The 17,236-nt window shown below is 49.2% G+C and overlaps 1 protein-coding gene across 1 annotated transcript in view; it reads left to right on the top strand.

The window, feature by feature from the left end:
• The window catches only part of SEPHS1 (selenophosphate synthetase 1), a 181,583-nt gene that overhangs the window by 109,677 nt on the left and 54,670 nt on the right, over positions 1-17,236 (top strand). The window contains exon 5 of the mRNA XM_069627883.1: positions 6,730-6,820. Coding sequence (XP_069483984.1) covers positions 6,730-6,820 — 91 coding nt within the window. The remainder of the gene's footprint in view (positions 1-6,729; positions 6,821-17,236) is intronic.

The following is a 17,236-nucleotide window of genomic DNA, read 5'->3' as shown; positions in this document are numbered from 1 at the left end:
ACCCTGATTAATGGCGATCATTAGAATACTAACAAGCGCCTTTTACTCCTCTCTTCTGCCCATTCACATTTCCCCACATTAGCGGGCAGCAACATATTATGCACTCCTTGGATTTTTCAGTCTTCATGACTCTCCCTTCTTGTTAACATACTCCCACATGACTACCCATACCCATAGACGTACAGAAACACACAGGAACCCAGCACTACTCCTACATCCCGTCCCCTTTCCTCCATACTTATGGGACATTCCTCCGTCCTGTGGGACGGGACCGGAGCACTTTGAAAAAGCATAAACCTCTTTCGGCGCGGGGCACAGCACGTGGCCGTAACCCCGCCCATCTTGGCTCCGCATTGCCCATCAGTCCTTTTCTCCGCTCGTTCAGGACTGGATGCACTTGCATCTGCGGAAGAATTTCTTTTTTTTCCTCCTCTCGGGCTCTCGCTAGCGATCGCATAATAGTCGGTCTATGTCGTTTAAACTAGACTTTCCAGATAGTTCCTTGTGTCATCGACGCTTCGCGAGGGCGGATCCCCATCCTCTTTGCTTCGAGTGTTTGGGTCCGGATCACTGTTGGGACTCCTGTTTTTACTGTGATTCCCTTTCGGTCCGGGCACTTCAACGTTGGTTAGATCGGTGGGAGGAGGTGTTTCGGCGTACTCCTCCTTCGCATTTTTCGATCTTTCATCGACGAAAAGAAGAAACGCTGTTAAGTTCTTTACTTTTCAGAGCACCCTGGCCGGGAGACGCTTTCCCGGGTTCTTCCCGGGTTCTTCCCGGGCCGGGAGGAGCGTTGACTGCTCTGTCACCGGGGCTTGCCCCGAGGTGTCTTCTGGGCCTAATAATAGTACCAGAGTTTTCTCCGAGGGTCTCCGTAAGGGGCCTGGTGACACCGGATCGCAATCCGAGACCCCTCCTGTGGGGGCTGCTTGTAGACCTGTCTCTGAGTCGTGGGGTACCAGAGCTCGCTCGGAGGCCTCTTTGTTGGCTTCCCTCAAAAGTACCGGGGTGCGCCCGAGGCCTTGGTTGGGCTTGGTGTTACCGAACGCATGTTCGAGGCCCGTGCTGGAAAGGCTGCGACCGGACTGGTGTCCGAGGTTCCTCGTACAGAGGCTAAGGGTACCAACATTTCTGAGAGGGCCTAATCGGTGAAAGCTGTTTCTCACCGTTCCCGCTCTTGTGGAGACGCCAGAACTGTTGAGGAGGCAAGGATTGGAAGTTCCTCCTTCACCGGCAGTGCCGAGGTCCTTCCTGTGAAGGCTAGTTTGGCTATTGGTATGTCGCAGAAACATTCCAGGCCACATAGTACCGGCTCAGCCGAGGTTCCTTGAAGACCCCCTGATCCACCGACGGGGACACCTGCCTCACTTCCTCACGTGCCGCAGTTCCCCTCAGGTGACGGCAAAATGGCAGCTGTTCCCGCCACGACCACGTTGGCCATTTTGGGTGCTTCTCCCACAGCTACGCCATCAGCCCCAGGTGTGGGGAGCGTTCTGTAGGAGAACATAAGGTTTCTTGTGCGCATCCGTTTCGTCCAGTTTACGACTGGAACGCTCGGATGCCCCTTCCGCACAACATCTCACTGCCGGTGGGTTCGGCACCCTTGATTTTTGTGGACACTTATGGAGATGGACCTGTTTGGCAACCCTCCCTTCTGCGTCCCTGGAATTATCCTCCTCATGAGAGGCCTCCTCCGGCAGCTCCAAAGCCGTCTCCGGAGGACGCCTTTTTCAGCAAATTTCAGACGCTCATGTGTACCGACCCCATTAGGGAGTATTTCAAGGCTCTTTTTTGGGAGATATGCCCGCCTGCGCCTCTGGCTTCACCCGTGCCTCCGGTGGTTCCGCCGGCGCGCCTTTGCCTACGGTGCCTCCCCTACCCTTCCGCCCTTGCCTCCGTTGTCCCCTGTGGACAAGGCGGTGCCCGACGTAGTTCAGCAACACCCTGATCGGTCGGATGATGCGCAGGGCGATCAGGACAGCGAAGACCAGCCCCGCTCTATTCGAGCTTTCCATGACCGGGTGCTGGACATGTCTATTGGATGTTCCAGTGCCCGAGGCACCAGCTCCGCAGGAGGGTGTGCTTTCAGGGGCGTTCACCTTATCTCCTTTGGAGCATACCGGCCTGTTCTTGCAGAAGGACGTTTTAGCCGAGGTCCGTAGAGTCTGGGAGAAGCCACACTCTGGACTTTTCGTCAATAAGAAAATTGATGTGCGCTACAGGTTGCATTCTTCGCAAGAGGTGGCCCTAGCATCTTGTCCGCCCCATCCTCCACGGTGGTGGCTGCGGCCACTTTACAGTCCAGGCCTGCAGCATCCTCTTCTACGACGGCTACTCAGGTCCTGGGGAAGGAGGACAAGCTCCTCGACTCCCTTGGGAGGAAGATTTTTTTCTAATTTGGCTGAACAGCTCCGGCAGGCCAATGCGGAACTAGTGTTAGCGGGGGCGAATATGAAAATGTGGAAAGGTCTGTCGGAGTTCGAGGAATTCATTCTAGTCGAGAAGCTGGAGGACTTTAAGGCGGGATTGTCTGATGCCAGGGTCTTGGGCCAGGATCTGCTGGAGGCTGCGGCTCATCACGTCGACACTTCGGCTCGGGGACTTATGCTGGGAGTTGATACCTCTCGACAGGCTTGGTTGCACACCACCAAGTTCTCAAAGGAGGTGCAGGACAAGGTGTTGGACCTGCCGTTTCACGGTAAGGAGCTTTTCTATTCCTCAACGGATGTGGAGCTGACCAAATGAAGGACAGCACCCAGACAGCTAAGTCCTTGTCCGTCCTGGTTAAAACTCCTTTTAAAACCCAGAGACCGTTGTCGCAAAGCCGGCCCTCCTCTGGTTTCAGAGGGTTTCTAGATCGGAAATCCCGCAGTGTGGATACCCCTTTGGGTAATTCCCGCCGGAGGCAGTAACAGACTGTTTTTCTCCTGCTCCTCAGCCTCCTCCTCAGGTTCAGGTGGTAACACCACCGAAAAACCTGCCAAATGAGGGTTCTCTGTGCTCGCACAAGACCCCGGTGGGAGGACGCATTGCGTCTCATTGGGAGGCGTGGCAGACCATCACCGAGGACAGGTGGGTCTTGTCAGTTGCTCGGGTGGGCTTCTGCCTACCCTTACCCCCTACCCCACCCTACAACCCTCCTTGCCAGCAGTCGGGATCGTCCTCCCTCAAAGCCGAGATTCAGAAACTGCTGGACCTCCAGAGCTGTGGTACCCGTTCCCCTTGGGGAACGAGGGGAGGGCTTCTACTCCCGGCTGTTTACGGTGCCCAAACCCAACCAGGCTGGCCTGCGCACCATCCTAGACCTTTCCTAGTTCGATCTTTTCCTACCCCAAGAGAAATTCAAGATGATCACGCCCGGCCAAATACTGCCCTCCTTGCAGATGGGTGACTAGCTCAGCGTGATGGACCTTCAGGGTGCGTACATGCATATTCTGATCTGGAATCCACCCAGGAGATATATTTGTTTCTCTGTGGGAGAGGAGCACTTCCAGTTTGGAGTGCTTCCTTTTGGCCTCAGCTCGGCGCCGTGTGTCTTCACGAAGGTGATGTCTGTGATTGCGGCCTATCTTCGTCTGCAGGGTATCCATGTGTATCCGTATTTGGACGACTCGCTCTTACGCAGCCCTTACCCATTGAAAGACATGTGCAATCTTCAGTCTCTCCTTCAGCTCCTGTTCCATCTTGGGCTGTCAGTGAACTGGCGGAAATCTTTCATGACGGTCTCTCAGGACTTGGATTTTCCGGGGTTTTCGCTGGAACACGATGGACTGCAGAGTGTACCTGACCAGGGACAGAATAGTGGATTTGTTAGCCACGTGTCAGATGTTTGCGCAGTTGGAGAGCATGTCGACCTGGTGGTTCCAGAGGCTTCTGGACCTCATGGCCTTGTGCGTGTTGGCTCTTCCTCTTGCACGTCTCAAGATGAGGCGGACTCGGATGGCTCTTCAGAGTTCTTGGCATCAGGCTGTGGATCCGGACTCCAAGTTGATAATGATTCCAGCTTCCATGAAAGCGGACCTGTAGTTGTGGTCGTCTCTCAGCAACCTGTCGGTGGGGGTGGGGTTTTAGGACCCAGCCCCTATGGTAACGGTCATGACAGACTCCTCCCTTCTAGGGTGGGGTGCGACCTTGGATCTTCTTCAGGTCTCGGATCTTTGGTTGCCTCAGGACAGGCTCCTCCACATAAATCTGGAGCTTCTGGTGATCTTCCTATCGCGCAAGGCGTTCAGACCGATAATTGCCAACGAAGTGGTCCGTATCCGCACGGACAATGTGGTGTCAATGTATTACATCAACAAGCAGGGGGGCACCAAGTCTCCCCCTCTCGTGGACCTGTCCATCCAGATTTGGGAGTGGGTGGTTCTTCATGGTGTCCGGCTAGTTGCAGTACACATTCCGGGCCAGCTGAAAGTCACGGCAGATGCCCTCAGTCGGTGGACGATGGTCAGCTACGAGTGAGAATTGAAGGCTGAGATCCTCTCATGGATTTTCCTGCGTTGGTGCACTCTGGAATTGGACCTCTTCGCGACAGCAGCAAACAAGAAGCTTCCTCTGTACGCCTCCAGAAACGGGCTGGGAGCTTCCTCGCTGGGGGATGCGCTCGAGATTCCATGGCACAACATGAGGGCTTATGCTTTCCCGCCTCTGCCTCCTGATTCATCGGACGATTTGCAAGCTGAAGAACACAGTGAATTGTTCTCTTCTACTCATAGCCCTGTGGTGGCCGGCCAGGTTTTGGTTCTGAGAACTTCAACACCTGTCGGTGTATCCACCGATAAGGTTACCGGTGAGTCGTGATCTTCTTCACCAGGGGAATCAACAGCTGTGCCACCGCTCCACACAATCGTTCAGCTTGGCGGCATGTTGCCGGAGTTCAGGTCCTTAGAACATCTCAACCTGTCTGCGGATAACATGCGCATTATTCAGGCAGCCAGGAAACCCTTGACTAGGTCTCAGTACAGAAGCAAATGGCTTAGGTTCTGTCATTGGTGTTTAAACAAACAACTGGACCCAAGGGCGGCTACCATTGACACTGTGCTGTCCTTTGTATCCCACCTAGCAGAGTGGAATTCACGTTCTGTCATGCAGAACTTCTCTTTCGGCAGTATCCGCCTACCTATCGACGGACCAATGCTCTTACTCTGTCTAATCCAGTGGTTAAGAGACATTTTGCATGTTTGACACGTAATCCGCACCCGTCGTGGGATCTGAATGTGGTCCTTTACGGCCTTGTGCCATAAACCCTTTGAACCCATGGCCACGGTGGACCTTAAACACCTGTCCTGGAAGGTGTCTTTTTTGGTTGCCATTACTTCTGCAAGGCACGTGAGTGAGCTCCAGGCTTTGTCGGTGGAGCATCCCTTCTTGGTTTTTCACAAGTATAAGGTGGTCCTACGGACAAACCCTTCTTTCCTGCAGAAGGTCGTCTCTGATTTCCATCTAAACCAGTCAATCTCCCTGCCAGTCTTTTTTCCGAACCCTGCTTCAGAAGCGGAAAGGGTTCTATTCTGTTTGGATGTTAGAAGGGCTCTTAAGTTCTATCTGGACAGAACATCCGAATTTAGGAGCTCTTCTCAACTGTTGGTGACTTTTGGTAATCCACAAGGTAAACGGGCCTCTAAGGCGACTATCTCCAGATGGATCGCTGCCTGTATTACAGTCTTACACTGTCCAAGGACTACAGCCTCCTAAAGGTATTCATGCACACCTGGTGCGTGGCAAGGCAGCTGCGGTTGCCTTTCAGAAATATGTCACTTGGGAGACCATCGCAAAGGCGGCTACTTGGGCCTCCCCATGGGCTTTTTGTAAACATTATTGTTTAGACCTGAGCTCCAGATCTGATGCTCAGTTTGGCCAGGCTGTGCTGAAGAACCTTTTTCAGTAGGGTTTTTTTTTTCCATCCACCTGTAGTTCCTGTAAGGAGTGCTGGGGAATCTCCCATAAGTATGGAGGAAAGGGGACGGGACGTAGGAGTATAACCAGGTTACTCACCGTAGTGACCACCTTACTCCTAGTCCATAGTCCCCTTTCCTCCATACGCCCGCCCGCCGTCCCCTCTAATAAGGTTCCTCTGTTATTGCTTAAAGGTCTCTGACCTGGCGATAGAGAAGGACTGATGCGCGATGCGTGGGGCGGAGCCAAGATGGGCGGGGTTACGGCCACGTGCTGTGCCCTGCGCAGAAAGAGAGGAAGGACTAAAAAATTGGCAGCATTTTGATGCTTTTTCAAAGTGCTCCGATCCCGTCCCACAGGACGGAGGAATGTCCCATAGGTATGGAGGAAAGGGGACTATGGACTAGGAGTAAGGTGGTCACTACGGTGAGTAACCTGGTTATTCTGAGCTACAGCCATTACAGCACAGGTTTCACATCTGCCCCTCCCTCTACTCCACTAACAACCTCCCAGCTTCCCCCCATCTCTTACAAAGCCATGCGCACAAGACCATGGTATGGAAGCATACCTGTCTTGTGTATTGATCTATTGCTGAGACTGAGCTGGCCATGGAAGTGCCCCTGCACTCCAAGGTGGCTTTTTAAAGGTTTCTGTATCCAGTGCGCGTCTGGCGCTGTTTCAGATGAGCAATCTGTGTGTGTGGTGGGGGAGGGGGGGTTGGAGGTGGCGGGTCATAGACATCAGATATAGCATTACCAAAAAATAAACCATAATTGCTTTATAATGCATGTCCTATTTACTTCATGTATGTGTGTTTGCTTCTTCTTCATATAGGCCTGATAATGCAGTTCCAGGAGATGTGCTTGTATTAACGAAACCACTTGGAACGCAAGTGGGTGTAGCTGTCCACCAGTGGTTAGATATTGTGAGTATATATTTTATACTAATACCCTATAACCTGTCACTAGGCTGAAAAATGAACTGTTAAGAATAATTTGTGAGAAGTGCTCTAGTAATCTTTTATCTCTTGAATGAGTCACTTATGGCTGCTAAACGTGGTGGGTTCACATAATGTTATGTATTTGATTCAGTTTAGATTTTATGCAGTTTGTTTGGTTTGTGACGTGCACCAATATTGGCAAAAGGTCCTCATTTTTTTTGCTTTTTGCTTCATTCAGCATCTTGGAGGTCCACAGGTTTTCTTGTAGCACCCTATCACTGTTACCATTTTGTACACTCCTGGTCTTGTGTGGCTCACTGGTGGATTAACCTGTTCACTTGGTACACAGCAGTCCCTGCAAAACTTGTGCAAGATCCTAAGGACACTTCTTTCTGAGTGTCATTTATCTTTTTGCTTCTTTCAGTGAGGCTTAATGCTACTTTTCCCCACTTGTCGGGCCACCTCTGTCAGATGGTTGCAGGAAGCTGCTGCATATCGTCACTTTCACGAGCAAAAGTGATTGCAGTCCCAAAATTCACATTAAACCATCATGGATGGGGACGCATCACTGGCAGTATGATGACTTAGTTATTATTAGCACTGGGGTGTTGTGGCTCACCAATCTGGTGACTTCAATTAAGGCACTATTGCGCTTGACTTTTCCAGTCACCTGTCTCCACAATTCCTCTCGTTTCTTTCACCCTTATCGGCTTCTCGTCTTAGGCAGTTGTTCTCCAGCGCAAACACATTTTCCTGCATGCTCCAGTGCCCCTTCCTTTTCTTCATTTTAATTGTCCTTTAGCTTGGGCTATTAGGTGTTGCTTGTGGTACCTATATGCTAAAACTATTGCATTACAGTACAGATGGGGAGGAATGGCATATGAGGAGTGTTAGGGGGGTTTTGCTGAAGTCCACTTGAGGTAAGACTTCTATCCCTTGGCAAAACGGTCCCCAACTCTTAGTATAAGTCTGTACTACTCAAGTAACCTTGGTAGAGTGGCAGAGCAGTCAGGCCTATCATAGGAGGAAGATGTGAGCTGTAGGTAAGTACACTGAACCCAGTAAATTCAATAGAAAGAAACACTTGTACATAAAATATTATATTAAAATTCACATTTATTATATTTACACAAGGAAGGTGGATAAATACTTAGTTCAATTAACCAACACACATAGGAATACTTCTCAAAGGCCATAGCTTCAATGGTTGCTTGCGGTACAGTTATTAGTTTGACACTAATGGCAGGTCTGCCGTATTATTGGTACTACAGCACACTTGCGTTAAGACAAAGATATGCAGTAATTGTATTTAGTTAGCAAAACCACATAAGATGAAATCTTTTAGGAAGGAAACATGTTGGTTAATCACACAGCAGCAGAGCTTAACATTCTAGAGACACTTTTCAGACAAACTAACGCTTTAAAAGTCCAATCCCTAACTATGTGAAAGTCGGTGTAGGAGTGGATTCAAAGTCTTAAGCAGCAGCAGAACAGCAAAGGTTCCTCAAGTTACTTTCAGTCTCTAGGATATGTTCCTTGGCAATATAACAGAACAAGTGGGACCCTACAAAAGGACTTCCTAAAGGGACTCAAACTAGCAAACCTGGGTCAGAGGTAGAGTGGACATCCTGGACACCTCTTCACACACTCAAGTCACTCTGGAGCGACTTCTCGATTCAAGGTAAGTTCTACCTTTTCACCCCACAGTACCTTGGGTGAGAAGAAATGTTCGTAACTGGATTCTCCTCTGTGCAGCAGCGACGCACCCGATCTCCCGATTACTCATTCTGGTGATGAAAGGAAGGAGTCTGAATGGGATGTGTCAGCAGCAGTCTCGAGAGAGGACCCTTGGCATGGATTTCTTCAGTTTCCTTGGTGAGTCTGTGGTTTTGGTGCCTTTTTCTCAGCACCAACGAAGGACAGAATTCACCAGGTCGGTCTTCGCTTCTGAAGTCCTGCACTCTGGTGAGGGGACTTGGATGAGTCGGATCATGGCTCTGGAGGTCCAACTGAAGCTCAGAGTTCTGGACGGATTGGGCCTTTCAAAGACGTTGCAATGCAAATGGGTCGGAGATCTCCTGATATTCACCGTCTGCCGCTCTGGAGAGGCACCAAGTAAGCTAAGGGAAAAGGGTGGGTCACATGGAAAAACTAGCTGAATCAATCAAGCAAGTAATTTAGACATCAATGGTAGGACCAAGGAGGCGATAGGCCAGGTCAAAGGTATATAAAAATTATTTATTTTATCAATCGCATATCAAAAACATGAAAAACAGCACGCAATACATAATAAAACTACATCTGAGTTCACAACTCATTTAGATACACAAGAATGCCTAGAAAAACACCCCCACTGCCGTTAGGGGTAATAACAGCATAAAAAAACGTACTGCTGTTCACAAAAAGAGGGAGAAGGGCTCTAATTAAGGTGAGTCTTTAGATGAGTACCCTTAATCATCCTAGTATGCTGGTACATATACAATCAAATCATCAAATCTTGATGTACATGAAAGTTTCCAATGATTTCTGAATAAAAAATTGCAAACCAACATTGGAGATATAAAAGTGCTGTGTGCAAAATTACAAATCATTTCCAGTCTACTTTATTTATTTTATTTATTTAAATTTATATAGCGTGCAAGCAGCCCAGGGGCATTGAGGCGCTGTTACTTGCAATAACTTGGTTACATGGTACATATGATAGCGATTGTTGACACATTATGAATAGTACAAGAAATCATACTATTGTTACAAATATTGCATTTGGTCGTATATTGCAAACATAAATGATAGGTATTCGTGCTGATGTGTCGGTCCTTATGTGAAGAGGGTAGTTTTCAGTGTTTTGCGGAAGGTGGTGAGGGAGTCCTCGCCACGGATAGTGGGAGGTAGGGCATTCCAGTGGGTGGGCGCGAGGTAGGGGAAGCTGGATCCACCCGCTTTTACTCTTTTTACTAGTGGCACAGAGAGCATGTTGGTGTACGGGGATCTGGTTGGCCTGGTGGTGGAGACAGGGTGGATCCTTTGAGAAAGGTAAGCAGGAGCAGTGAAGTGAATGCACTTGTGGGTCAGTGTTAGGGCTTTGAATACGATCCTTTCCTTTATTGGGAGCCAGTGGGCTAGTTTTCTGGCTTCAGAGATGTGTTCTCTTTTAGCAATGCCTTGGGCTGCCCGGAAGAGCATTGTTCTGTATTACTTGTAGTCTCTCTAAGTTTTTGTTGGAGGTTCCTAGAAAGAGTACATTGCAGTAGTCTAGCCTGGAGCCGGTGATGGCTCTGGCTATGTTGGTGCAGTTCTCTTTAGATAGAAAGGGCCTGATTGCATTGATAAGTTTAGCATGATATGCAGCTGCGGATGCTATTGCGTTGACTTGTCTATACATGGATAGGCTGGAGTCAAGGTAGACTCCCAGAGTTTTGACAGAATCGGAGACCGGGATTTTAATGGAGTCAATGGTGAAGTGGCTGAATTGGACATCTAGGTTTTTTAACGTGTCAGGGGAACCTACCAGGAGGAGTTCTGTCTTGTCAGAGTTGAGGCATAGTCCGTTGTCAGCCATCCAGGCTTGGATGGTGTTGTAGAGGTTGTTGAGGGTCAGGGAGTCGGTGTCATAGTTACCTGTGAGAGTGAGGAGGATCTGGGTTTCGTCGTTGGCGTAGTTGGTGTATGAGATGCCCATAGCGTCGAGGAAGAGGGGTCGTGTGAAGATGTTGTACAGGGTGGGGGAGAGACAGGAGCCTTGGGGTACACGATAATGAATAAACACAGCACCTTGGGAGATGGCTCAATTTGTAGTTTGTCTCAGGGCTGGTTGGTCCCACCAGCCAAAGGGAAAGAGTCATCCTCTTTGGAGCTCCTTTTTTGAGTAAAAAACGGAGTCCGGACAGCAGTGGTCGTTTCACGGTAATTGGAAGGGTGGTCGACCTTGACTTTCACCTCTGGGACCTCACCTTTTATTCAGTTTCCCCACACACTGCTCTGCAAACTCATTTTACAGAAGAGGGTGAGCTGCTGTCCAATCTGGACAGCCAGCCGCCAGTGGGAACTGTTCCATTCAGGCACTCTGGCAGACAAAGGGCAGGGGAGTGAATAATAAGTCCTCCCCCACTTCCTGCCTGCCCAGACACCCTGGAGCCTAGGCAGAGACACCCAAGGTTTCCCGCCAAAGTGCAAAACACACACACAGACCTCCCCTTCCAGGATTTGTAGAAGAAGGGGTAATGCAACAACTACGATAGAAATGGTGAAAAAAGAAAGAAGCCACCATGTTAGAACGTAGGTGACCCTATTGTGCATAACCAAGACTGTGAGTACAGTCTGCAGTAGAAAAATAACACAAGTTGGCACACGTCCACTGCCACCAGCCATAACTATAGGGTTGTCTATTGTTGGGCAAGATTGTATGCACTACCCTTTGGGAGACTACAGCAACGTGGACCTTGAAGGCAAGCGTCCCCAACCAGCACGATCCTCCCCGCGATGAGAGACAATGAAGGACTCTCCCAAAATGGGGATAAGGCCAGGACAGAGTGCGGGTGAGCGTAAATGGGAGTTTATCAATCAGAATAGGGCATGCAAATAACTCTGCAAACTCCGAGAGCGCTCTGTCTGACAATAGCAAAGACAGGCGTATATATTTACAAAGAACGTCATCAGAACCTACACACTATAGGGGGCACAAGTTCAATGGGATTGGGTGGCGACGACTAGCTATAGGTGCTGATGCGATGTGGTTGGCCTTGGCTGGAGGACGTCACTGGTCAGCCTCCTGGGTTGGGCTGGGCCTGGCAGGTCAGCTGAGTTCATCCGGGCGGTGTTGTTGTGCCATTGCGGCCAGTGTCAGAGATGAATGTCTTTTACTGATTTATTTGCCCTATGCCATGCACACCGCAGTCATTCAGTTATTGCAATATTATCTTCTTTAGTAAATCTTTCAATAGGTTATTCTACAGGTTAATGCAACACAGGAGGAATGCACCTTGTGAGGGGTTTGATGGTGATTCATCAGTGCATGGTTACCAGTGTCCTGTTGACCGGGACCATAGGTCGAGGGGCTAAGTCTCAGGGCATGGGACAGGCGGTACATGTCTTTCTGTCTTGTTAGAAGTCATTATGAATGTGCTGCTGTATGTTGCCACAGTATTGGGTGTCCTAATTGTACAGGGGCCATAAGTCTAAGGTGATCTGGTGGGTTGTGGGGTTTAAGAGGGGGCGCCTTTTTATTTGTGTATTCAGGCAGAGGTTTACTGCTGAGCTGTAAATAATGCAGGTGGCGGGCCACGGCCTTGGGTGCTGCAGAGGGGACTACAAATCTTTGAAGCGGCTCCAGCCTAGTTGGGGGAGGTGGAGCAGCGCGGCGCGGGCCTCTGCTCTCTTGTTTGGCAGTCTTCGCAGGGAGGGAGGGGGAATGGCCTTGCGCATATTCATAAAGGTATCTTTCCTCGTGTGTTGCCAATTTTAGGTGAAAACATCATAAACATTCAAATACTATACAATACTCATTTGAATCATACGAAGACCTACATTTTAACTTTGCTAAATGTCTCTCAAATATAGCCAGTCTGAGCACATTATTTGTACACTTACGTTTTAACAACTACAACATTTAGTTATATGCATATACATTTGCTTTAAGTGAGGTAGTAGTGTGGTTGGTGGAGCACAAAGAAAGTGACTCGCCACCGTGCGTGACGGTAGTGGCACATAAGGGGCTTAGACATACACACATGACGGGTGCATTCTCGCGCGTTCTTCACATGAGCCCTCTGTATGGTTACACTTGTCTTCCCTTGTACTCTACCAGCATTAGTTTGGTTATGGCGCGGGACCGTGGGGTGTAAGCTTTTCAATGATGCACATAACAAATAGTCCCTGGGAACGCTTTTTATTATTTGCACACAACTGCAGTGGTGTGGGTTCTTCATTGCTAGTGTCATGTAAACATGCATTCTACCATATTTATACATTTTACAGGTTTCCTTAATAGAAGAAGTTTTGTGAAGAAAATGCGCGTATTGCAAGTAGTTTTGGCATTAGTATTTGGGGACTTTTGCTTTATCCGATGACCATTTTACAGTTCTCTTTTTCACCCAGGCCTCGCTGGTCGGGTCATGCAGGGGGCAGTGATACACTGCGGAAGGTGAAATGTTAGTATCTTACACTAGCTCATGTCCGTCTTGTTCGTGGGAACGGGCTCACAGCGGATCTGCCAGGGGGGGGGCGTGCTACAGTGCGCTGAGCTCACACCATCTTTATTAGACAAAATGGTTCCTGAGGCCTAGCTAAATTCACTGCGTTTGGGCAATGTCTTCAGCAGGTGAGCCCTGCACCACCTGGGCCCGGGTGGCATGAGGGGACGCCCGATGAGCCATGGCCCTCACCTGGGGAAGGGATGTAGGCAAGGGGGGGTCCTTTGGACCAATCCTCCCCTACATTTCCCCCCTTTCGTTACTTAAGTAACAAATTATTTAAATCTTCCAATCTCCTACACTCCTCTTCGTCAATGATTGCGTCATCCCATGTTGGTGTGCCTTTTATGGGCATCCACGCTCTGCACACCCCCCTTAAGCTCTCACCTCTCCTGGCATACTCACCTGGGGTACAGGTCAGGTATATACATCCGCTCTCTCCTTCCAAGCCTACCCATACCTCCTGGTACCATTCTAGTATGCGGGGCTCTCTGATGGTGGTATGCCACAATTTGTCTATGATATCCTTGTCATGATACCTGGGCACTAGCTGATACCTGGGTGTGTCATCAGTTCCTGTTTGTACCTGCACTTCCTGCATAGTTTGTATTGTACCACGGGTGTTGCCCATTGTCACCATCATCATTGCACCATTAGGTACTGCGTTAGCACAACATCGAAGACCCACCTGGCACAGGCAAAAAATAAAGAGGAGGAACACCACAGCTGGCATCAAAAATTTCACAGTCATTCCCAGCCATGATGGAACCCAGGAGAAGATATTGTCGAACCACATGCTTTCTTCTGCTCCGCCTTCCATCTTCATTCTTTCTCCCAGGTTATGTACTGCTTCGATCACATGGGACAGGGAGCTGTCGTCTGCGTCCTCAGAAGGTACGAAAGTGCAGCAGGCACTTCCGATTTTTCGGCAAACACCTCCATCCATCGCCGTCAACAGGTCCAAAACGTACCTGTTTTGCATGGTCATCAGCCGTAAAGCTCTTAGTTCCACTTTTATTACGTTGAACCCTTCTTCAGTGTCATTTGCCAGCTGGATCAGCTCCCAACGTGTTATCTGGAGCCATTTTGCGTTTGCTCTGGCCTGGATACTTGGGATGAGTGAGGCGAAGAATGTTTCTGCCGAGCTGAATAATCTGTATCTGTCTGGGATCTGTGCCAGCAACTCTGATGATGCTTTTGATATGTAGTTTGATGCTCGTCTGTTTCGGGTCAGCACCTCTTCCTTGATCCCGGAAGACAGGACATACATTAGTGACTCTGCAGTGGGCTGGACTGCGCTCTGTTGGATGTTTTCTCGCGTCCTCTTGCTCCCGTCAATGTGGCTTTCTGGAATTACCATTAGTGCGGAGTGTAGAGTGGCCATTGAGCAGCTGCCACTCCATGATTGGGGGAGGTGTAGGTATGCCTGGTTGCCACATACCCAATACGTGTCCATCAGGGCCGCTGTCCCTTTTCTTAAGTCTGGGATGGTGAGGGTCTTGTTACAGTTCTTGTTTGTCCCCATGGAGGCTTTTACCTCTCCTTTAAAACACAGTTCATAGTCTATTTCCTTCTGCAGCTTGAAGGGTTTTCAATGGCTGTTACCCAAGTTAGTTTTGAAATGTGTTCCTTCCATACTGGTGTGCACGTTTCTTCTATCCATTGCAATTTCTCTGGTGCCACACCCCGCAGCGCTTCAGCCTTACACATTACTTCTTCGTCCTTCCACTTGTTGTCTGAAAAAAGTGTCCCTTGTATTATAAAAAATGGTTCTTCTAGACATAGCACTCCTACTGTCTTTGGATAGCAGGTTTTCTCGTTCTGCAGCATTCTAAAAGTAACTTCATGTGCCTGGAAGGTGTTCTTAATCCTGCACAACGTGAGATGGAGACATTGGGCATCCACAATAGGCAATTCTTTGGGTAACAATACTTTGGGCGTGCCTGAAGCATGGGGAATGAGGGAGCAGACATAGCAGCTCTCATTTGTTGTTTGTTTAGCTGTTGCCCTCATATCCGTGTACCATTTATTTGTCTGGTGGGGGTGTCGTGGGTCTTCCATTTTATCTAGTCCTAACCCATAGTACTCATCATACTTCATCCTCTCCGCTTCCCTTTTCCGTCTATTATTTCTTTTCCTAATGTACTTCCCTGCTTCATGGGCGATAGACAAAGTGGCCCCCCCTTTCTCCTTCCCGCCCCCCTTTACCCAATCATCATATAATATTTTATGTGTTGCTGTCATTCTTTCATTTTCTTCCATTCTGTTATCTGACAATGTGTCTATGGTTACGGGGGCAGGCTGGCTGGTGGGGGTGTTAAACAACCAGGATATGGCGGAGGGGTTTCGGTCATTTAAACTGCGGGCATTGTAATTAGATATTTTCGGCGGAGACACTGTGTTATTTTGCATTTCACCCTGTAGCCCTTCATTTTTTGAGATGGCAGCATTGGATGGTGTGGTATAATATCCCCATACAAGTTTAGTTCCGTCCCATACCAAAAAAATCACCTTCCTTGGTATTTTCACTTGCAGTTGCATTGGTCACAGTAGTGCTGTTAATCCCTCCCCCCTCATTCATCTCGATAGAGATGAACGCTATGAACCAATATGTAACCAGGCCAAACATTATTGTAAAAAACAATGTAATGCACACAGATAATCCACACTCCTACGAATATCTGCATCTCTCAGTTAACAACTCTCTAAATCTAATAAATCTATCCGTTGCAGGCTGCCCGTTAGATGCCATGGTAGCTCCTGTTTGAGATATAAAAGTGCATTAAGTGCATGAATGTAAACATTTTGTTGGCACTACCAGTGCCAGTATATATTGAAAGGGAATGGGAACGGGTAGGGCTGTAGGGTTGGGGATGCACAGACAAGGGAGTAGACACTGCATATTTGTATCACATCGTTATTTATATATATATTTCTGATGTTTGTTAATCTGCTTAGAATCACATGCTGTGCATAGGTCCGACATCCAGTGGTCACTGCGGAGTATTGCATTTTGTTTTTACGTAGTCGAAAAGGGGACGTCGACAAGGCGTGTCTGTAACACTATCCCTATAGTGACGTGCGTTGTACCCACAATCCCTCACGCGTCGAGGTCCCTCAATTGTTTTTTTCCGCCCAGCTTATGGTCGCCTTACGCGGAGCTCCTAGAGAGACATTGCAAAACACTTACTATGGACCTCGGTCCTTAATATATACTTATTGTTAAAAGATCCCTCCCCTCGACGTTAGCTGTGAAGCTGTTTCTCCGCCGAGCAAGTTTTCGACGGAGGGGAAGAGACGGAGGAGATCCTTCGGCGCTGCCGAACACGTGGCCAGGCCTCGCCGGCCAACATACAGTAGGGAGAGTGGGGGTTCGAACTTTTATCTTCTCGTCGAGAATGTTTCTTTCTCCCCTATCTTTCCCTTGGGGTTGTTATCGCCAGTTTTTATTGCCTCAGCTATGGAGAGGACACCTTTTAAGTTTTGCCCACGCTGTAGGGGCAAATACACTTGGAAGGACAAACACAAGCTCTGTAATCGTTGCTTGCCCCTCGATCATAAAGAGGACAGCTGCGCGGCCTGTAAGCTCTTGAAACCAAGAACTCTTAAAGAACGAAAAGTTAAGAGGTGGGCGGACTAGGCTATGTCGAAGTCAGTTTCCTCACCCGCCGCCGTTGTTACAGAAAGTGACAAGGAGGGTGATAACTCGACGTCCGTTACGGAAGTCATTAACCCCCAGAAGGAGCGCTCGCGCTCCTCGACGTCCGTCCCCGGCCCCGACGGGCTCGGCTCACGCCCTGCTTATGGGGATGAACACCCCGGCGACAAGGACGCACACAGACCCCATAGGCCTAAGCACACAACCCACGGCTCTTCTTCGTCGAGGACGAAGGATCCATCAGCGCCGAAGGGGACGCAGGGCACTCCGGCGTCTACCTCAGACCGTAAGGGTCTCAAGCCCCACCCGCAAACGCAGCCGCGACCAGCGATTGGGCTTTCATCTAACACGGGCGCTACCTCAAAAACATCCGACGTAACGCTCCATTGAGCGGCCGTCGAGAAACAACGCGTAACGCAGGCAACGTCGACTCCAGAACCCTCTACTGACGAACTCGTTGTCGAGAGCCTGGCGAGAATTGTTTCCGAAGACAAACGTAAGCGGACGACGAAACAGACGTCGAATACCGCACCAAAAGATATAGAAACGCCGAAA

The sequence above is a fragment of the Ambystoma mexicanum genome, chromosome 12 (assembly GCF_040938575.1).
Source record: "Ambystoma mexicanum isolate Mex_15411 chromosome 12, UKY_AmexF1_1, whole genome shotgun sequence".
NCBI lineage: Eukaryota > Metazoa > Chordata > Amphibia > Caudata > Ambystomatidae > Ambystoma > Ambystoma mexicanum.
The sequence above is the reverse complement of the archived record's forward strand: the minus strand, read 5'-3'. Positions and strand labels throughout refer to the sequence as shown.